The following is a 20,230-nucleotide window of genomic DNA, read 5'->3' as shown; positions in this document are numbered from 1 at the left end:
CCACATGGGAGACCTGGATTGAGTTCCAGGTGTTTGTGTTCTGCCTGGTTCAGCACTGGCTGTTGAGACATTTGGAGAGTGAACCAGCAGATGGAAGACTTCTTTCATACCAAAAAGAAATGTAGACAGAGAGGAAGAGACAAATCTTCCATCTGCTGGTCCACTCTGCAGTGGCCCACAATGGTTACAGCTTTGGGTCATTTGAAGCCAGAAGCCAGGATTTTTTTTTAAGATTTTATTTATTTTTATTGCAAAGTCAGATATATATAGAGAGGAGAGACAGACAGAAATATCTTCTGTCCAATGATTCACTCCCCAAGTGACTGCCACGGCCAGTGCTGAGCCAATCTGAAGCCAGGAGCCAGGAGCTCTTCTGGGTCTCCCATGCGGGTGCAGGGTCCCAAGGCTTTGGGCTGTCCTCCACTGCTTTCCTAGGCCACAAGCAGGGAGCTGGATGGGAAGCAGGGCTGCTGGGATTAGAACCGGCATCTATATGGGATCCCGGCATGCTCAAGACAAGGGCTTTAGCTGCTAGACCATGGCGCCGGGACCTGGGCCAGGATTTTAATCTGGGTCTCCCACGTGGGTACAGGGATACAAGCACTGTGCCATCTTCAGCTGCTTTCCTAGGTGCATTACTAGGGAGCTGGATCAGACATGCAGGAGCTGAGACAAACCAGTATTCTTCTGGGAGGCCACCATTGCCAGAAAAGGCTTAACCTGTTGTGCCATACTGGCCTTTTAAATTTTTTAATTTTAAAAATTAACGAACAAAGACATATCAGTCCTTTCCTGAAGCATGCTGCTGTGTTCCTGGACAGTGAGGATGTTTACTAGCCAGTGTGCCCAGCAGGGAGGGAAGAAATGATCCTGTCTGATGGGAACTTGATGGCTAACCGCAGATGTCAGTCCCTCCCAAGGTAGACTCCCTGCCTGTTGGGGTCCACTGGGGAGTCTGTGAGCCTGATTCCACTGCACTGGCTTCTGGGTGAGCACAAGATGAAGACGCCCCTAGGAACAAAATTCCCTCAGTAATGCTGCGTGTCCATCGCTGCGTCTGGCTGGAGGCGTGGCAGTGGGGAGGGGCTTTGGAGGTGCAGCTGGTGCAGCTCCGCCCTGCAAGTCTGAGAATTGCGGTTCCAGGGCAGAGGGCTTTGGTGCATTTCCCAGTTAAGCTTACCCAGGTCTAGGCTGAGCCCCTGGGCTTTGCCTTGCGCTGTTCTGCCCTTTTATTCCTCACTGCCCATTGCCAGAACTTTGGTCATGTACTTGTCAGTCTAGAGTTAATGCTTTGTGGCTGAATGCAATTGCTTGTCCTGAATCCAAGGCCTGTGGGTTCAGCAGATCCAGGGAATGCTGGAAATTCCCCATTCCACCCACATGAGCTAGGGTTTTTGACGAAGTCGACCATGTGGCTCGTGAGGTTGAAAATGACCCTGTGTCTGCAGCAGCACCTAGAGTGGCCAAACTCAGACGAATGACACCCTGATCCCGTGGATATGGGCGCTGGTCCCTGTCGGGTCATGGAGACCTGTGGCTCAGATGAAGAAACTTAGGCCACCAACAGCGAGACTTGTGGCCTGACTGCCACCTTACAACTGAGTTTTTACAAGCTTTACTGAACCTTATAGGAGTGACCATGGCCCTCGGCTTGGTTACAAAAAGGACCAACTAGGACTCTGAAAGCCACACAGCAACTTGTCGGGGCAGCTGAGGGACCCGCAGCCTCTGCGGCCTGATCTCACTTACTGCCCTCTAGTGGCAACGGAGCGCCTTGCTGCTGCGCATCCGCGCCACCCTGCATGCGGCCACCTGGGAAACCGAACTTGGGAAGCGGACACCTTCAGATCCACAGCCGAGGAGTTCCCCGGAAGCTCTGGCATTGCCAGACGGTGTGGCCTGACAGCGTGGAGGTAGAGTGCAGGGACAGGCTCAGGGCGCTGCTGTTTGGGCACAAGTATGCCGGGCAGGGACAGCGGCGCTCTGAGGGACCCCCCGCTGCCAGTGAGTTCCCTTCTCCCATCCCGAATGCACTAAGTCCTCCTCAGTTAGGGGTGAGTCCCTTCAGCGCAGTCCCCGACTCAGAAGCAAGGAGCGGTTCACTGCAGTACCGCTTTAACCGGGCCGCCTCTCGGCCCATGTGCGCCCCAGCGGCCGACCCGCCTCTCCCGGAAACGCCTGGCGACGCTTCCGGCCCCGCGCGCCAACGCAGAAGCGGTGCTGTGAGGGCGGCGCGGCTCCTGGCGGCGCCGGCTCCCCTGCCCGAGGCGCCGCTCGAGGCTCGGCGGAGCATGGACGGCCCGAGTGAGGACAGGCCTGCGGGGGACGGCAGTGACGGGGAGGACTCCGACTCCACCGAAGCCCGGGCCCGGATCCGGGACGCCCCGGAAGACATCGTGCTAGAGGCGCCGGCCAGCGGGCTGGCGTTCCATCCTTCCCGCGACCTGCTGGCGGCCGGAGACGTGGACGGGGACGTGTTCGTGTGAGTGGGCGGAGCGGGTGCGGGGTCGCCCTGGGCCGGAAGGGGAGATGAACGGCGCAGGACACTCCCCTCTCCTGGTCAGATCTGTTAAGCGAAAGGAGAACACAGTAGCAGGACCAGCGTGACCAGCCCTAGCAGCAAGACCAGAAGACATCTTGCAACTTCTGGGTCCTGAAATAGGCTCCGAAGGCCCCTGGCTTCTTGGCTTCTGTCACTTTAGTGGAGCTCAACTCCTCTACATTTGCTAGTCTTTCTGTTTGGGAAGCCCTTTTCCCTTCCATTTTCCTGAGTTTTCAACATCTCTACCCTCACCTCTATGTACAGGATTCTTCTATTTGCTGGTTACTCCTCAAGTGGCCACAACAGCCAGAGCTGAGCCGATCCAAAGCTAGGAGTTTCTGCTGGGTCTCCCATGCAGGTGCAGTGCCCAAGGCTTTGGGCGGTCCTCAACTGCTTGCCCAGGCCACAGCAGGGAGTTGGATGGGAAGTAGGGCAGCAAAGACATAAACTAGTACCCATACTGGATGCCTACTGGTGCCACAGGGTGGCAGATTAGCTTGCTGAGCTATTACACTCACCCCTGTTCTGTTTGTTCATTCATTCATATACGTATACGTATAAATATATATGAAAGTCAAATATACAGAGAGGAGGAGAGACAGGTAGATCTTCTGTCTGATGACTTATTCCCCAAGTGAAATCAGGAGCCAGGAACTTCCTCCAGGTCTCCCACACAGGTGCAAGATCCCAAGGCTTTGGGCCGTCCTCAACTGGATGGGAAGCAGGGTTGCCAGGATTAGAACCAGCACCCATATGGGATTCCTGTACATTCAAGGCGAGGACTTTAGCCACTAGGCCGCCACGCCAGGCCCCCAGATGTTTTATTTTTAAAAATCCATTTGAAAGACAGAGGTCTTCTGTTTGCTAGTTAATTCCCCAAATGCCTAAAATAGTTAGGCAGTGGCAAGCTGGAGCCAGGAACCTGAGTGACCACCTGGGTGACGGAACCCCACATTTTTTTTTTAAAGTTTTATTTATTTTTGTCGGAAAGTCAGATATACAGAGAAGAGGAGAGACAGAGAGGGAAGATCTTCCATCCGCTGATTCACTCCCCAAGTGGCCACAATGGCCAGAACTGAGCCAATTTGAAGCTAGGAGCCAGGAGTCTCTTCCTGGTCCCCCACACAGGTGCAGGGTCCCTAGGCCTGGACCCATCCTCGACTGCTTTCCCAGGCAACAGGCAGGGAGCTGGATGGGAAGTGGAGCAGCCAGGATATGAACTGGAACCCATATGGGATCCCAGTACATGTAAGGTGAGGATTTTAGCCACTATGCTACCGTGCTGGGTGCCCACCCTTTTTACAATTAAGAGAGTTACACAGAGTCAGAGGAAGGTATTTTCCTTTAGTTCACTCCCCAGATGGCTGCCACAGGGAGGACTGGGCTAGGCTGAAGTGAGCAGTTTGGATCAAATCATGTAGGTGCAAAGGCCCCAAGCACTCGGACCTTCTGCTGCTGCTTTGCCAGGAGCATTAGCAGGGAGCTGAATTGAAGTGGAGGAGCCTCGTTTTGAACTGGTGCCTATATGGGATGCCAGCATTGTAAGCAGTCGCTTTATCTGCTACGCCACAACACAGGCCCTAGTTGGGGCATTCAGGGATGAAAATTTTGGTGGTGACAAAGTGCTCTGAGAGGCCAGCGCTGTAGGGTAGCAGGTTAAACTGCCTCCTGTAAAGCTTACATCTCACATGAGGGCCAATTCAAGTCTCAGCTGCTCCACTTCTGATCCAGCTCCCTGCTGTGTGCCTGGGAAGGAGCAGTGGGAGACCTGGATGGAATTCAAGGCTCCTAGTTTTGTCCTGGCCAGCCCTGGCTATTGTGACCATGTGGGGAATGAAATAGCGCATGGAAGAACTGCTTTGTCTTTCTCTCTCTCTTTCAAATAAATGTCCTTTAAAAAAAAGTACTTAGCAAATGTGCCTTGAGTTAACGTACAGGTGTTCCCTAGACAGAATGGACTTACACTCAAATTTTAAATAGCTCATTTTTTTTAAAAAGATTTATTCATTTTTATTACAGCCAGATATACACAGAGGAGGAGAGACAGAGAGGAAGATCTTCCGTCCGATGATTCACTCCCCAAGTGAGCCGCAACAGGCCAATGCGCGCTGATCCGATGCCGGGAACCAGGAACCTCTTCCGGGTCTCCCACCGCGGGTGTAGTGTCCCAATGCATTGGGCCGTCCTCGACTGCTTTCCCAGGCCACAAGCAGGGAGCTGGATGGGAAGTGGAGCTGCTGGGATTAGAACCGGCGCCCATATGGGATCCCGGGGCTTTCAAGGCAAGGACTTTAGCTGCTAGGCCACGCCGCCGGGCCCTAAATAGCTCATTTAATGTACCTGACCCAGCAAACACTGTAGCTTAGCAACACAGCACACTACCGAGTACCAGCTGCCACTGCCGAGCAGTTCCAGTTCCTTAGTGTATATAGCTAGGGCAAAACAGGGCCAGGAGTTTCTACTGAATGTGTACTGCTTCACAGCATTGGAGTTAAAACTTAGTTAACCTTACTCACTTTCTGCATAGTGAATGAAAACAAGATGTAATGTGAACTCACTGACCAGGGGAAAATGGACCATGTGCTTATGGGGGGCTTGGAGATGTGCGAGCGGGAACACCCACAGAGGGGGCAGGCTGGTGGGGTTTCTGCTGGATCTGTACTCCACGCTTCCCCTCCCCCTGCCCAGGTTCTCCTACTCTTGCCAAGAAGGAGAAACCAAGGAGCTCTGGTCCTCGGGTCACCACCTCAAGTCCTGCCGTGCTGTCGTCTTCTCTGAGGATGGGCAGAGTGAGTAAGGGGTGGGCAGCCAGCAGTGTGGCCATGGAGAGGAGGCAGTGGACAGCACTGTAACCTGCACGCCTTTCTCCCCAGAACTTGTCACTGTCTCCAAGGACAAAGCCATCCACTTCCTTGATGTGGAGCAGGGCCGGCTAGAGAAACGGGTTTCCAAGGCTCATGGGTGAGAGGCTGCATCTGTGTGAAGGTGAGGGTGGGGACTGGGAGGACCCTGTTGGGACAGAAATCCCCTAAGTGCCGTCAGTGTTTCTCCAGTTCTCCGATCAACAGTCTGCTGCTGGTCGATGAGAACGTTCTGGCCACTGGGGATGACACAGGCGGGGTCCGGCTCTGGGACCAGCGCAAGGAGGGCCCCCTGATGGACATGCGACAGCATGAGGAGTACATTGCTGACATGGCTCTGGACCCTGCCAAGAAACTGCTGCTGACAGCTAGGTGAGCCTCTCCCCTCCCCACCCCTCCTGCTGTGGCTTCCTTTGTGGAAGCCTCTGCCTGAGCCTGCCGTCCTGTTCCCTGCAGTGGCGATGGCTGCCTGGGTGTCTTCAACATTAAACGGCGCCGGTTCGAGCTGCTCTCGGAGCCCCAGTCTGGAGACCTGACCTCCGTCACGCTCATGAAAGTACAGCTGAGTATGCTGGGATCGGGCTGTGCGCATGCTCGGAGCTTGATCTCAGATGCCACCCATCATCATCTTCCCTGTTTGCCTGCAGCTTGGGAAGAAGGTGGCCTGTGGCTCCAGTGAAGGGACCATCTACCTCTTCAATTGGAATGGCTTCGGAGCCACCAGTGACCGCTTTGCCCTGAGAGCTGAGTCCATTGACTGCATGGTTCCAGTCACAGAGAGCCTGCTGTGTGCTGGCTCCACTGACGGCATCATCAGGTGAGGGGGGACAGGCCAGCCCCTGGGTTTGTAGGAAGGGCAAGGCCAGCAAGTCAGCAACCCCTCCAACACTGTTTTTTCCCTTGGCAGGGCTGTGAACATCCTGCCAAACCGCGTGGTAGGCAGCGTGGGCCAGCATGCTGGGGAGCCTGTGGAGAACCTGGCCCTCTCCCACTGTGGTCGTTTCCTGGCCAGCAGTGGCCATGACCAGCGCCTCAAGTTTTGGGACATGGCCCAGCTTCGAGCCTTGGTGGTGGATGACTACCGGCGGCGCAAGAAAAAGGGGGGTCCTCTGCGTGCCCTGAGCAGCAAGGCCTGGAGTGCTGAGGACTTCTTTGCAGGACTGAAGGATGAGGAAGAAGGTTCCAAGGCTCAGGAGGAGGGGGAGGAGAGCGAGGACGACAGTGACTGAGGCGGCAGGTGGATGCACACTGCCAGGAGGCCAGCTTCTCAGGACAGGCCCTGACGGAGGATGTGAGCTGCTAATCACCCACCGTACAGCCCAAGAAGATACACTGCAGGCCCAGGACTTAGGGCACCTCCAGGGGGCAAGGACTTCCCGGTGACAAACTCCAGGCTGGGGCAAGACAGCACAGACACATGTATGAACTAAACAGATGTTTAATATAAATACAACCAGCATAGAAAAACCTCAAAACGATACATAAACCAAAACCATCGTGCCAGGTGCTGGGAATGAAGGGCACAATTTCTGTCCCTTTGGCTCAGCCAGTCCCTCAAATAAAATACAGAGCAATCAGGAAAATCTTAACAGATTCATTTAAGCCAAGGATGGGAAGGAACAGTAGGAAGGGGGAGGGGGTCATGGAGGGAGTGGCCCAGGAAGAACAGAGTCTGAACTTTCTAACCTGGGTTCCCAGGAGGGGAGGACAAGGATTCTGCAGGACAACTCAGGCCAAGCCACAGCTGCCCCCAATGCCATGGGACTCCGTCCCGGTAGGGAGACTGTCGGGCAGGGCCCACATCCTTACCCCTTTGTGGATCAGAGGGCCAGCCAGACCTGCTGGGCTGGGGACTGACACAGGTTCTGCCAGCCTGTTCAGGCTGCCTGTGTGGAAAGGGTGGAGATCACTGTTTAACCATGGCAGCTGCCTCAGCGCCAGCACACCACAAGAGGCTTGCCCCTGACTCACCCAGTGCCTCTAGCAGCCGTGCGGACACGGCATCCTTGGCCACCTCATGCCCATCCTGCCCATCCGTGGCTAGCACAACCCAGATGAGGCCACTGAAAGGCACTGGATGCCCAGGGATCACCACCTGGTACCAGAAGCGGTGCCAGCCAGCAGGGCCCATCCCCAAACACTTGGTCAAGAACACCGGGCTGCCCAGCTTCATCCGCTGGCACAGCAGCTGCAGGGCAGCCCGAGCACCTTGGGACCCTAGCTTGTCCCTGGGTAGAGCCAACTGGGTGCCTTCTGTCTGAAGGAACCGCAGGGAGGGACCTGTAAACTGCTGGCGTAGTTGCTGTTTCAGGTCTGGCTTGAGCCACTCCACAGACACCAGCTCTCCACAGAGGCGGGACTGCCCTGCAGGGAAAAAAGGCAAAAGACAATGCAAGGTCTAAGCCCTGGGGCCTATGCAAGCAGCCTCCCTGAATTACACTGACCAACCAATGCATTTCCTGGAGGGTAATCCATTGCTACTTGCTAAATTTTCAAGGTAACTGGTTAGTGCAGGCTTTGTTTACTTGATAACCATCACAATAGCTTATCTTTACTGTTACTGTTAAGAACCAGGCAAGGTGCTAAGTATCACAGGCACACAGTTCATTCTCAAAATAGAGGAAAAAAGGTGAATATTTCCCACTAGAAAAATATTCTGAGCTCAACCAGCTTAAAGTCACAAACTGAGTGAGGCACGTTTAACCCAATATGTTGTGACTTTTTAATTGCTACCTAGAGCGAAAAGCGACCAGCACGCCCCCGCCTCCGCGCTTCCAGCCCTACCTTCCACCAGGGCCTTTTTGGCCATGGCGGCCGCGCGGTGGGAGCTGAACTTGAGCAGCGCCATCTGGGCCAGCGCCGGCCCGGGGCTGGGCAGCAGCAGCGCCTCCTGCAGGCCGGGCCCCAGCGGCCGCAGCGCCAGCAGCAGCGCCTGGTGGCTCAGCCCCGGCGGCAGCCCGTCCACGCTCAGCTCGCACTTCTCCGTGCTGCGGCACACCAGCAGCGGGCACGAAGGCCGCAGCGGGTGGTTGTGCAGCGTGGCAATGGCGGCCTGCGCGCCGCGCCGAGAGCTGTAGCGGGCGTAGGCGAAGCCACGGTTCAGGCCGCTGAAGGTCATCATCAGGCGGAACTCGTAGAGGCGGCCCACGCGCTGGAACAGTGGGATCAACTGGTGCTCGTACACGTCCTGGGGCAGCCGTCCGATAAACACTTCGGACCCGGCCGGCGGCGGGCTGCCCACCCAGCCTGGGGAGGGGAGGTACGGAGGGGCATTGTCACCCACCGGCAGGGTGCGGAGTTCGCATCCGCGAACGCGGCAAGGGAGAGAGGAACGAACGTCTGTCAAGGGGGATGCAACACCCGGTCCTTGGCATAATTACGCGGCTGAGCTAGAAGGGCTGTCGAAAAATGCATGCAAGTTAACACTGGCTTCTTTACTCGACTGGGCGGGTGGCTAGGGAGGCCAAACCGAATTTCCTCCTCTGCTTGGAGGTGGGGAAGACGCAGGTTGGGGTTTAAGTGAGGCCCGAGGCAGGCCCCTCCCCCAAAGGCCAGCCGGGCGCCGTCTAGGCTGGGGCAGCCAAGGCAGGCGCAGGGGCTACTGTACCTGGAGGCGGCCCGCCATACTTCCTCTGCCCGTTCACCTGCACCAGCTGGATGCCAGTCTCCCTGACCCACGCCTCCAGGGCCGCCTTGTTCTCCGGATTCACCCTCTCACACCATTGCTGGGGGAAAACGCAGGGCGGAATGGCGAATCGCCGAGGTCACCTCCACCTCGCCGGTGCTGCCCGGCGTCCCTGCGGCCACCCTTCCCCTGCACCGGCGGAGCTCGTGGGCGCGCCAGTCGCCAAGCACTCACCTCACACTCGCGCTTGGACTGCATGGCTTTGCTGCCCTTTGCTCGTCCGTACCCTACTTATAACCTCCTCCAAGCCGGCCTCTCGAAGCTTCCCTAACCCTCCGCCCCCCCCGCGCTCATTGGCTGCGAGCATGGCCCCGCCCCTCCAGGGGTGGAGGTATCCACTGCACGTGCGCCGCGGGTCTTCCGAGGTGTTGGTGAAAATTAGAAACTCTGGCAGTGGAGTGAGCCCCGGGCCCAGCCACCAGAGAGGGGCAGCTCCGGGACGCGGCTGGCCGGATGCACCCTTGGCCTGGAGGGCTGGGAGGTGGGCCGCACTGGGAGTCTTTTTCCAGTCTCCACCCCTCAAGTGGTCTGAACGAGTGGGGCCCAGGCCCTGCAGCTAGACATCAGTGATGCCGCACGCCTTAGGGTTGAGGCATTTTATTGGACCTTTGGCAGCTGGCTCTGGGGCTGCATCTGCTTTTGTGGCGCCCAGGTGAGGCCACCTCAGACCCAGTCCCGGGGACCCAGGGGTGCATGCTGGACTCATCCCCAGGGGCCTTCTGTGGAAAGTGCCAGAGATCCTGGCTGTTTTTGCCAGACAATAACAATAAAGTAATCATAGAACAAAGTGTCTGCTAGTCACTCTCAGGTCTTCCTGCAGGCACAGGGAGGCACGGAGCTGGCCTAATAATGCAGATGCAGTTTTGTCTTTGCCTCAAATAGTGCCAGCTGCACTTTCCTTCCTCTGAAAGGTGGCTCTCTTCAGCAGGCGCAGGGGGCCTGGGCTGTTCTCCTTCGGATTTCCTCCACCAGGTCTTCCCTCCGCACGTCCACCTGAAGGGAAGGGGAGGAAGGTGGTCTGAACGGCTTCTACCCCACTGTTCCCAGCTGGAAGCAGGAACCTGTCCCAACAGCTGAGGGGAGATGGTGCTTTTTGGGGGTGCCAAAAAGGCCTGGGATGTACATTCTAGAGGAGGTTTTAACCTGCCACAGCCACAGGTTGTGCACACCCTTGGGTTTTTTAAGAGTTGGTACTAATGTGAATGCCAGACCTTTCTCGGGTCTTGAAGAGCCCTGGGTCTGCCAATGTGGCATATGCTCCCTTGTCCTCCAGCCTGGCCTGCTGCCCTCTCACCTCTTCCCTGCTGGCCACCGAACGCAGCTTGATGACCCCATCCTTGAGCTCCTGCTCGCCGATGATGGCCACCAGTGGGATGCCCGCCTCCTCACAGTACTGCAGCTGGTTCAGTAGCTTTGGATTCTTCTTGTAGAGTAATTCAGCCTGTGGGGGATCACAGTAGACAGTGAAGGCTAGGGAATAATCTCCTGGGGGACCCATGGCTCTGAGCTACATCCCAGGATGTCATAGCAGGAGCCACTGGGGAGGAGCATTTATGCAGTTTGTGTCTAGCCCTCCCAAGTAGGCTGCAGCCCTGAGGTTTACATCCCATACCTTGATCCCAGCATCCCACAGCTCAGAGACAAGCTTCAGTCTCTCCTCCAGAAGCTTCTTCTGTGCGGATGCCACGAGGACCTGAGTCTCGGTGGTCCGCACCTTCTCCTCTAAAGCCTGTGGTGGGGAAGGCGGGGAGCAGGAGAGTCAGAGCTGAGCTGGCACCCTCCAGGAGCAAACATAGCTTCCTGCCTCTGGTCACTAGGCTCCAACAGGGAAAGGACCCAGTATTTTCCAGCAAGTGGGCATTAGGTGGTATACAGAGAGAGACAGACAAAAAAAAAAAAAAAAAAAAAAAGAACTGACTTATAGCTACCACTTGCCAGAATAACCTAGGTGCCTTATTTACAGTGACTTCAAGTTCATTTCTATTTAATACCTTAAGGGCCCACAAGAACATTCATACAAAAGTGATACTGTAAACCTCCCAGACAAATCTGTCCTGGCAGTAGGAGTCACCACCTATTATTTGCCCATTTAGGAAACTGTCTCTCATACATCAGTTACAGGGAAAAACTCAGGTTGTGTGTGAGTAAGGGGTAATGGAAAATACTGCTGCAGTTCCTGGACTTCTAGAAAACTTAAAAATTATTCTTAACTTTTTTTTTGAAAGATCGAGTTACAGTAGAAGGAAGAACAGAGAAATCTTCAATCTACTGGCTCACTTTCCAGCTGACCACAATGGCTAGGGCTGGGCCACGCCAAAGCCAGGGGTTGCTTTGTGTGGATACAGGGAAGCAAGCACTGGGATTGTCTTCTGCTGTTTTCCTAGGAGTATTAGCAGGGAGCTGGATTGGAAGTGGAACAGTGGGACTCAAACTGGTAAGCACTGGAGATGCTGGTGTTGGAGGCAGGGGCTTTACTCACTATGCCCTGATACCAGCCCCTGGAAAATTGTTTTCATAGTTTCTATAAGATGCCTAATGGAGCAGTGACCTCAACTGAGAAACTTAGGTGTTTACACATAAAAATAGGATGTGATGTGTTGTGGCATAGTGGGTAAAGCCATTGTATTTGATGCTGGCGTCTGAAATCAGCAAGGTTTGTGCTCTAGCTGCTCCACTTCCAATCCAGCTTCCTCTAATAAACCTGGGAAAAGCAGCTAAACAAGACCCAACAATGCATTCCTATGCAAGACCCAGATGAAATTTCTGGCTTTGGCCTGGCTTAGCTTTGGCTACTGCAGCCATCTGGGAAGTAAACCAACAGATGGAAGATCTCTCTGTAACTCTGACTTTCAAATAAATAATATTTCAAAAAGAATAGGAGCAGTGAGCAGTTATTAGAGCATCCCTAGAGGATGAAATGCCCTGGCAGCAGTCAAGGTCTTGGGACTCTGAGGTCTTCCTTAGTGTGCTCTAGCTGCTAAGGAGTCAACACGGCCATTGGTGGCATACCAGAGCCTCAGGGCCTCCCACTTGGAGACAGCACTAGAGTGTTGAGGTGAGACCCTGCAGCTGTCAAGATGGCAATCCTGACTCTGTCGCTTCTGATCTGGCTGCCTGCTAATGTGCCTGGGAGGCCGGGGGAACACAGCCTACACCTAAGCCTCTGTTACCCACATGGAGACCAGGACAGAGTTCTTGGGCTGGCTCAGACTTAGCTGTACAATGCTCTTTGCTCCACTTCTTTCACATAAGCTCCTTACCCAAAGCAGTGCCACTTGCTCCCCTGGACATCAAAGACAGCTTAGACACCATTACCTGCCCACCTGCCTTTGACCTACCTCTAGTCTCTGCTCCACAATGGAGAAGATCCGTTCCACTCCAATGCTGAGTCCCACACAGGGCACCTTGCGCCCTTTGGGGTCGAACATGCCCACCAGTCCATCGTAGCGCCCTCCAGCAGCCACACTGCCCACACCCAAGGGCTCTTCCCCTGCCTGAGCTGGAGTCTGTAGCAGCACTGCTTCATAGATCACCCCGGTATAGTAGTCTAGCCCTCGAGCAAGACTGAGGTCAAAGGAGATCTGTGGAAAAAAGGCATGGTCAGTACTAGATTAGCAGCAGGGACCTGAAACCCCAATGATCAGCCAGAGCACTTGTTCCCAACTGGACTCACTTTGTCATTAATGCCAAACAGCGTCAGGTACTCAAACAGCAATTTGAGGTCTGTCAGGCCTTCCGTGGCCTGTTTATTTTGAGACAGTTTAGGATCCTGGAGTAGCTGCTCGACCAAGGACACGCCACCTGGGGAGAGAGATTTGTGTCCAGACTGAAAGGCACAAGAAAAAGGTGGGGAAGGGGCCATCTTGCCTGGGTTCTGTGTGTACACATGCATGCATGAACACACCCACATATGGGAATTTCAGCTTCAGGGAGGTTGGGGTCTACTCCTCACCATGCTGCTGGACGTAGTCACCAATGCGGTCGGCCACCTCGGGTGCAAGGCCCTTTTCTCCCACCATCTCATTCTTCACTTCCTCCCAGGGCACCTGGGCAGAGAGATATCAGTCAGAAACCCTGCAGCTTCCCTCCCAGAAGAAATACAGACCTTTCTTGAGGAACAGTCTGGAAGCCCAGGCTATCCTTTGACCTACATCCTCAGACTAAACTTCTTCTGATGGGCATGGAGGTAGGCACCTCTTACTCCTAATCTTGATTCCCAACTCTCAGGGTAGAGTGATATCTAGGAAAAGAAGAGTCAGGTGTTAGGGTCATTACCTTGTCCAGCTTGTCCACCGAGGAGCATATAGTCCGGAACTTAACATCAGGAACTCCACAGATGGCGAACATTCCATCCAGGATGCGCCGATCGTTAACCTGATGGGGGTTGGCCGTCATGACCCAAGGCACAGCAAAGGACTTTTTCACAAAGTGACTTACGCTCTTGGCCCCTCTGCCCAGACATTCTCCTGTGCAAGCCCAAGCCCAGCCTCACCCTCCTGGCCCCAAGCTCTGACCTTGACCAGGAAGTCGCCTATCTGAAGTGAGCTCAGGATCTCACACATGATCTTCAGGCACTCGGCATCAGGGATCATGGGGTCAAACTGCCCTGCGATGTCAAAATCCTGCAGCAACAGGCATAGTTGTAGCTCCTTAAGGATCAGCTAACCTAAAGCAGATCCTTCTGGAAGCTCTATGGAAGTTCCATGAAGGCCATTTCACCCCAAGCACAGATCTTCTTCATTCCCAATGCCTAATTAACCTAACAGAAACCCCCAGATTTTTGGGCTTCTCACCACTTTTGATGGCCTTTCCATCTCCTGTTACCCCTACAGTATCTATTTCTTCATCATCTTAATTCCTTCTGGGGCAATTACCTGGTATTAATCCCTTATTATCTTCTATGCTCAGTCAGAAGCCTTGTTATCAGTCTGGGAGTTTTCATGTTTGACATGCAATCTCCTTATCTTTTGTTGTTTTTCTATCACTTCGGATTAACAGAAAAGACACAGCTATGGAGTTCTTCTCCTGACTTGGCTTTTCTTACCCCTGAGATTTCTTCATCTGCTGAGTATTAAATTTACTCATATGTAAATAGAGATCTTAGGACATCATCTGGGACAACCAGTTGTTCTGGACTCTAGGAGTATTCAATCGATTCTTGCGGCTTCTGGGAAGGCCTGAGAATTCCCCATCCTGTCCCACAGCCGCCCGTACTCACACACTGGTAGAACTCCCGATATCGGCCACGGGTCATGGCTGGGTTATCTCGTCTATAGACTTTTGCTATGTGATAGCGCTTAATGTTGGTCAGTTTGTTCATTGCCAAATACCGAGCAAAGGGAACCTGGGAACAAAGGGTTAAGGAGAAAGTGCCTCTTGTGATCATCTGGCAGTTATGGCCCCCAACAGAAGATGATGCATCTCACCCGTCCCTGTGGGGTCAACTGTGTTTCTAGGGGCAGCTGAAGTGTCAAGAGTAAGGCTCCATTCTCTTTGGCTGTGACTTCCCTAGACCAGGATGAGCTCAGCACAGGGCTGGACAGCTTGGCCAGAGCAGGCAAGGGCCCATGTGGGATCTCCAGGCAAATGATTCTCTGTAAAGTCTGGAGACAGCTTACTAAAGATTTACACTGATAATGCGGTGCTCTGTTTAGCCAACTCTTAGCTTGCAGAAATAGCTCCCCTAGCTGCTAAGCCTCATGGTTAAACCTACCTATGTCTCCTGTTCCCTGCACCTGAGGTTAGAAACAGCCCTACCCTACTGAGGGCCAGTCCATCCAAAGTGTCAAGAGTTCTGGCTTAGAAAGATACAGTGAGGTCATAGCGAAGGGACAGCAGCTCGCCGCCCTGGTCCTTCAGGTCATAGATAAGTTTAGAGTCTTCCCCATACTTTCCAGTCAGTGTCTCCTGGAAAAAACAAACGAAACAACAACAAAAAAAAACCAGAAAAGTGGTTACAGTAGTCATAAATATAACGCATTAAAAGAACATAACAATTTTTAAGAAAAGTTTGAAAACAAAAGTCCACCACACAAGCACTGGGTTGGACTAGTTTGGAGGTGGAAACTCAATGCAGGTCTCCCATATGGGTGGTGTGGACCCAGCACTTGAGCCATTACTGCTGCCCATCAGGGTCTGCATCAGCAGGAAGCTGGAATTAAGAGTCGGGACCAGGGACAGAGCTCAGGACCCCAGGCCTAGCACACGTGCATTTTCACTGTTGTGCCAAATGCCTGCCCCTCTAATCTGTGTAATGTGTGTGTATGTTTCTTTAAAGTTGTGTTTGTTTCTTTGAAAGGCAGTTACAGAGAGAAGAGAGAGAGGTTGATCTTCCATATGCTGGTTCACTCACCAGGTGGCTGCAACACCAAAGACTGGGCCAGAAAAAAGCCAGGAGGTTCTTCTGGGTCTCTCATGTGCGTATAGGGCATAAGCGTTTGGGTCATTAGCAGGGAGTTGAATGAGAAGCGGAGCAGCCACGATTCAAATAGGTGTCTATATGGAATGCTGGTTCTTTCAGGTAGTGGCTTAACCAGCTGTACCATCATGCCAGCACCAGCACTAGTCTAACACATGCCATGGATTTCACTGTAGAAAGGAGCTGGAACAACTCCACTCCTTAGCAGGACTCTCTTTAGGAAGCCACAGACACAACCAAGACAAATAAAAGTCCGCTCCGTGCCACTTCTGTGCCCCTCCCTGGGGAAAGCCTGCGCCCATAACAGGAAGGGGGTCTTAGGCCCTCTCTATTGTCACCATTTCTCCTTAAATAGCCTCACCTTCAGTTCAAACACAGGTGTATCAATTACTTCTGCACCATGGCGCTTGAAGCAGCGGATGATGACATCAAACACCTTCTCTCGAACTGCCATCTGCCGGGGACTGTAGTCTCTTGTACCCTTGGAGTCAAATAAGAAGCAGTTATTAACAAATAAATGGATGACTTCAACAATGAGAAAAGCAAATCCTACCCCAAACTGGCCACTGAGTTATAACAGAAGCACAATTCCCTACTAATCCTTAACCCATTAGCTATTAACCTCTCGGATTCTATCTCCTTTTTGGCTTGGTTCTATTTTCTAGAACTCTTACAACTATTTTCTCCAAGCGTTTTTTCTAAAAACCCTCTCTAGAAATAACAGAATATTTCCTTGCCTCGCCAAAAAATACTTACCTAATAAAAAGAATATTATCAATTCAAGCTAGGACAACTACCTGAATTCTAAATTCTACCAGCAGCTTTTCTCTCTCAATGTAATTATTCCTTTAAATCCTAATTCACAGTACTATTTGTTCTCTAATTTCCTTCTGACAAATGCATGGGCAGAAAGATATTATTTTTCTCTGCTTATCCATGGGTCATTTTTAAAAAAAAGATTTGTTTATTTTTATTGGAAAGGCATATACATAGAGAGGAGAAGAGACGGAGAGGAAGATCTTCCATCCATTGATCCCCCGCCCCAAGTGGCCACAACGGCTTCTTCCGGGTCTCCCATGTGGGTGCAAGGTCCCAAGGCCTTGGGAACATCTTGGATGCTTTCCCAGGCCACAAGCAGGTAGCTGGATGGGAAGTGGGGCTGCCAGGATCAGAATCGGCACCCATATGGGAACCTAGTGTGTGTAAGGCAAGGACTTTAGCCACTAGGCTACCACGATGGTCACCATGGGTCACTTTTATCATATATATCATTATTGCAGTTGGCAGCAATTTATAGTTTATCTTACATGATAGCAGTTTTCAATAAATAAATAAATAAAAGGGCATCACAACAGAGTAAAACAATATATTTACAAAGTCATGTCTGTAACTTCAGGCCTAGTTCAGAATCGGGGCAATGCTATTTTAACTTTGTGGTTAAAGTAACAAAGCCTTTTAACTGGAAAAGAGGTACCTGATTCTCTCTACTCTCATTCTATTTTACACCAGATCATTATAAGATCAGGGTCAATGGGATTGCAATACCATCTGGGTAGATCCTATCAGGAAGTTTCCCAAAGAGCCTCTTACCATTCAACAGCTTGGGCAGACAATTCAGTGGATGGGTTACAGGAAGCTGAGAAGTATGGTTGTGAAAGCAGTGCCAGTATCCCATATGGCTTCTCCATTTCTGATAACAGCTCCCTACTAATGGCCTGGGAAGCAGTAGAAGATGACTCAAGACCTTGGGCCCCTATCTCTACGAGGGAAATTTGCAAGAAGCTCCTGTCTTCTAGCTTGGACAGGTCCAGCTCTGGCCGTGGTGGTAATCTGGGAAGTGAACCAGTGGATGGAAGATCTCTCTGTCTGTCTCTCTCTCTGTAACTCTGACTTTCAGGTAAAATTTATTTTTTTAAAAAAGAAACGTATTTTAGGGACTGACACTGTGGAATGGTGAGTTATGCTGCTGCTAGTGATGCTGACATTCATTTCATAAGAGTGCAGGACTGGATCCCAGCTTTTCCATTTCCGTTTCTAGTTCCCTGCTAATGCACCTGGGAAGGCAGTGGAAGATGGTCCAAGTTCTTGGGTCTTTGCCATCCATAAGGATGCTCCAGATGGAGTTCCAGGCTCTGGCCTCAGCCTGGCACAGCTCTGGCTATGTGGACATTTGGGGAATAAATTAAGAGAGAGAAGACACCTACTCGATCAAGTTTTTTTTTTTTTTTTTTAAGATTTCTTTATTTTTACTGGAAAGTCAGATTTACAGAGACAATGATCTTCCACCCACTGGTTCACTCCCCAAATAGCCACAATGCCTTAAGCTAAGCCTATCCAAAGCTAAGAGCCAAGAGCTTCTTTTGGGTCAACCATGAGGGTATTTGGTCCCAGGCTTTGAACCATCCTCCACTGCTTTCACAACCACAAGTAGGGAGCTAGATGGGAAGTGGAGCAACAGGGATACAAACCGGAGCCCATATGAGACAGGAACTGGCACTTGAATGGGGAGGATTAGCCAACTGAGCCATTCACTGGGCTCTCACCTCACCAATTTCCACCCAATATCTCTTTGTCTTTCAAATAAATAAAACAAATGTTTTCTAAAATGCAGGGTAACAAACTATAATAGATATTAACTCCCCGGCATAATCTCATTTTCTAATAATATTATGGAAACTTTCAGACATATACAGAATAGATTCTAAACCATGATGTATCCCTTCCCTAGATTACACAACCATTAGCGTCTATCATCCTTATGTCATGTCAGCTCTGATTTTTTTTCTGAAGTATTTTAATGTAAATCTCATGTCATTTCACTTATAAGTATTTCAACATAATCCTCTAATACATAAAAACTTTTAAAGAAAATCTGAAAACATGATAATGCTCTTTTTATAACCAACAAAACTAACTAGCCTCTTAGTGTTAATTACTGGCAAACCATGTTCAACTTTCCCTTTTTACCTCAATAGTACCTTTTTATGAGTGGCTTATTGGAGTCAGATTCCAAATGAAGGCTATGCCTTCTATTTAGCTGATATGTATACCCAATCTACAACAGTTTCCCTTCCCTTTATGAAAAAAGCATTTGTTGAAGAAAATGATACATTTGTCCTTCAAAACTTCACATTTTGTATTTGATTAACAATATATTCTAAATATGTCATTTAACATGTTATTAAATGGCATAACTGAGCATGATGCAAACTCATCACAGTTCAGAGACCTGATTAAATTCAGGTTCCATGTTTGGCAAGAATACTTCATGGGTGGTGCTACATGCTTCTTATTGCATCACATCAGCAGGAAGACAACGTCTGGGTGCTCATCTTTTAGCAATGTTAAGACTGATCGTTAACTTTGAGGGAAGTCCAACCTATCACAAAGCATCCATTACATTTTCTATGCCTTCCAGTTTCAATATTCATTGACCATCATTGCTTCATTGTTTTACTCTCTATAATCTTTGAAAATGAGTTATATGTAGTAAAAGAATGGTTCTGTGAGTTCAAGTCCAAAGGGTTCATCTTAACATAAGGAAGACATATTCTTCTCTCTCCTTTGAAACTCAATTCCAAATACTTTCATTAAACACTTATTTTTGAGCACCAAGCCTCAGCCTCGAAAGGTAAATAAACTACACGAATAACTACTAAAAGGTGATACTTGGATTGATCTTCTTCACACCCCTGGTGACCTCCCACCCACAGGTTCTCTCCATTACCAGATGACTTCCTGGAGGGAAGTTTTTAAATTCCCCCGACTCCCTCCAAGCATCCTGTGGATTCCTTTATTTCACTACCTACAATCACGATGGGGTCATCTGTCCTCACTTTGTCTCCTGCGGGATCGTGTAAGCTCCCGGCGGACAGCACATATGGTCCCACAGTGTATATCCAGTGGCTTGCACAGTACTAAGGACGCAAGGAGCACTCAGCACTGCATGAAGAGGGGGCAGCAGGCCGAGTCCCCAGACGCCCAGCTGCCTTGCTATGGTCATGGCACAGTGCCTTGCTCCCATTCCCGCCAGTCACCCGCCCAGAACAGCTGTCATCTCTGCAGCCTTTGAGGCCCTCATCAGCGACCTGGGTCGGCTGTGAGTGGAATTCTAGACTGCCCAGAGGTTCCCAGCAGGCAGGCTATTACCTTGGGGTTTTTGAGCACAAACTTGTGTTTGGTGTCATCAGGGCCCAGCTGTGCCTTTAGTTTCAGCAGTTTCGCCACCTCCTCCTCTATCTGTGAAAGAAAGAAGTCGCTGAGCTAGGGCTTGGCGTCAGTCACTTCCCTTCCCTCCCCCCCCCCCCACCCAACCCGCCATTCATTCAATATTCCTCCAGCATCAGGCTTCTGGGCAGATCTGTCTAGCCAAGCCTAGCTTCGCTTCTCTGGAGACTCACCCGACCACATCCCTCCCAGTCCGGTCCTTCTCCCGCTTGACTGTCTTCTGTTCAAGACGACTCGGGCTTTAAATGCTTCCCTGGCTTAGCCGCGGCCCCTCGGCTGCCCCCCGAGTCGCACCTGTTCTGCGCTGGCCTTCTGCTGCTTGAGACCCCGCACGTGCTCTCCCTGAAGCCGCACCAGCTCCTCGAGCGCCGCGCGGTCAGCCATCCCCGCCGTTCACTGAGGCCGACTCTGTCCACACCCGCTGACTCGGTCCACACCGGCCCTTGGTGGCCTCAGCCTTCACATCCAGCCTGGATGACTTCCGGCTATCGAGTCGT

At 51.6% G+C, this 20,230-nt stretch overlaps 3 protein-coding genes across 3 annotated transcripts; 1 reads left to right on the top strand and 2 right to left on the bottom strand.

Moving 5' to 3' along the window:
• Window positions 1-2,248: 2,248 nt before the first annotated feature.
• Window positions 2,249-6,841, top strand: WDR55 (WD repeat domain 55). Its single transcript, XM_004586483.2, has 7 exons — window positions 2,249-2,482; window positions 5,231-5,331; window positions 5,416-5,503; window positions 5,596-5,775; window positions 5,860-5,959; window positions 6,051-6,220; window positions 6,311-6,841. The coding sequence occupies exons 1-7, from the start codon at window positions 2,292-2,294 to the stop codon at window positions 6,630-6,632; spliced, it is 1,152 nt and encodes a 383-aa protein (XP_004586540.2). The 5' UTR covers window positions 2,249-2,291; the 3' UTR covers window positions 6,633-6,841.
• Window positions 6,842-7,305: 464 nt separating this feature from the next.
• DND1 (DND microRNA-mediated repression inhibitor 1) lies at window positions 7,306-9,569 on the bottom strand. The gene is made up of 4 exons (XM_004586484.2): window positions 9,263-9,569; window positions 9,011-9,128; window positions 8,188-8,649; window positions 7,306-7,767 (listed from the first exon to the last, which is right to left on the bottom strand). Exons 1-4 carry the CDS (start codon window positions 9,284-9,286, stop codon window positions 7,310-7,312), a joined length of 1,062 nt encoding a protein of 353 aa, XP_004586541.2. The 5' UTR covers window positions 9,287-9,569; the 3' UTR covers window positions 7,306-7,309.
• A 104-nt stretch (window positions 9,570-9,673) lies between these two features.
• On the bottom strand, window positions 9,674-20,230 carry HARS1 (histidyl-tRNA synthetase 1). Its single transcript, XM_004586485.4, has 13 exons — window positions 20,028-20,230; window positions 19,656-19,745; window positions 15,868-15,987; window positions 14,900-14,995; window positions 14,307-14,432; window positions 13,603-13,710; window positions 13,364-13,462; window positions 13,041-13,134; window positions 12,762-12,889; window positions 12,427-12,669; window positions 10,701-10,817; window positions 10,383-10,529; window positions 9,674-10,081 (listed from the first exon to the last, which is right to left on the bottom strand). The coding sequence occupies exons 1-13, from the start codon at window positions 20,115-20,117 to the stop codon at window positions 10,010-10,012; spliced, it is 1,530 nt and encodes a 509-aa protein (XP_004586542.2). The 5' UTR covers window positions 20,118-20,230; the 3' UTR covers window positions 9,674-10,009.

Source organism: Ochotona princeps, chromosome 19 (assembly GCF_030435755.1).
Source record: "Ochotona princeps isolate mOchPri1 chromosome 19, mOchPri1.hap1, whole genome shotgun sequence".
NCBI classification, from domain to species: Eukaryota; Metazoa; Chordata; class Mammalia; order Lagomorpha; family Ochotonidae; genus Ochotona; species Ochotona princeps.
Note: the sequence above shows the minus strand (reverse complement) of the source record. Positions and strands in the feature narration are given on the sequence as shown.

Coding starts and splice junctions, on each gene's coding strand:
- WDR55 (XM_004586483.2), top strand. CDS start 2,292: ATGGACGGCCCGAGTGAGGACAGGCCTGCGGGGGACGGCAGTGACGGG. Junction 5,332..5,415: donor CTTCTCTGAGGATGGGCAGA/GTGAGTAAGGGG, acceptor CTTTCTCCCCAG/AACTTGTCACTGTCTCCAAG. Junction 5,960..6,050: donor CCTCCGTCACGCTCATGAAA/GTACAGCTGAGT, acceptor GTTTGCCTGCAG/CTTGGGAAGAAGGTGGCCTG.
- DND1 (XM_004586484.2), bottom strand. CDS start 9,286: ATGCAGTCCAAGCGCGAGTGTGAG. Junction 9,129..9,262: donor AGTCCAAGCGCGAGTGTGAG/GTGAGTGCTTGG, acceptor GTTTTCCCCCAG/CAATGGTGTGAGAGGGTGAA. Junction 7,768..8,187: donor CAAAAAGGCCCTGGTGGAAG/GTAGGGCTGGAA, acceptor TTTTCCCTGCAG/GGCAGTCCCGCCTCTGTGGA.
- HARS1 (XM_004586485.4), bottom strand. CDS start 20,117: ATGGCTGACCGCGCGGCGCTCGAGGAGCTGGTGCGGCTTCAGGGAGAG. Junction 14,996..15,867: donor CACCTGTGTTTGAACTGAAG/GTGAGGCTATTT, acceptor TGTTTTTTCCAG/GAGACACTGACTGGAAAGTA. Junction 10,082..10,382: donor CGGTGGCCAGCAGGGAAGAG/GTGAGAGGGCAG, acceptor CCTTCCCTTCAG/GTGGACGTGCGGAGGGAAGA.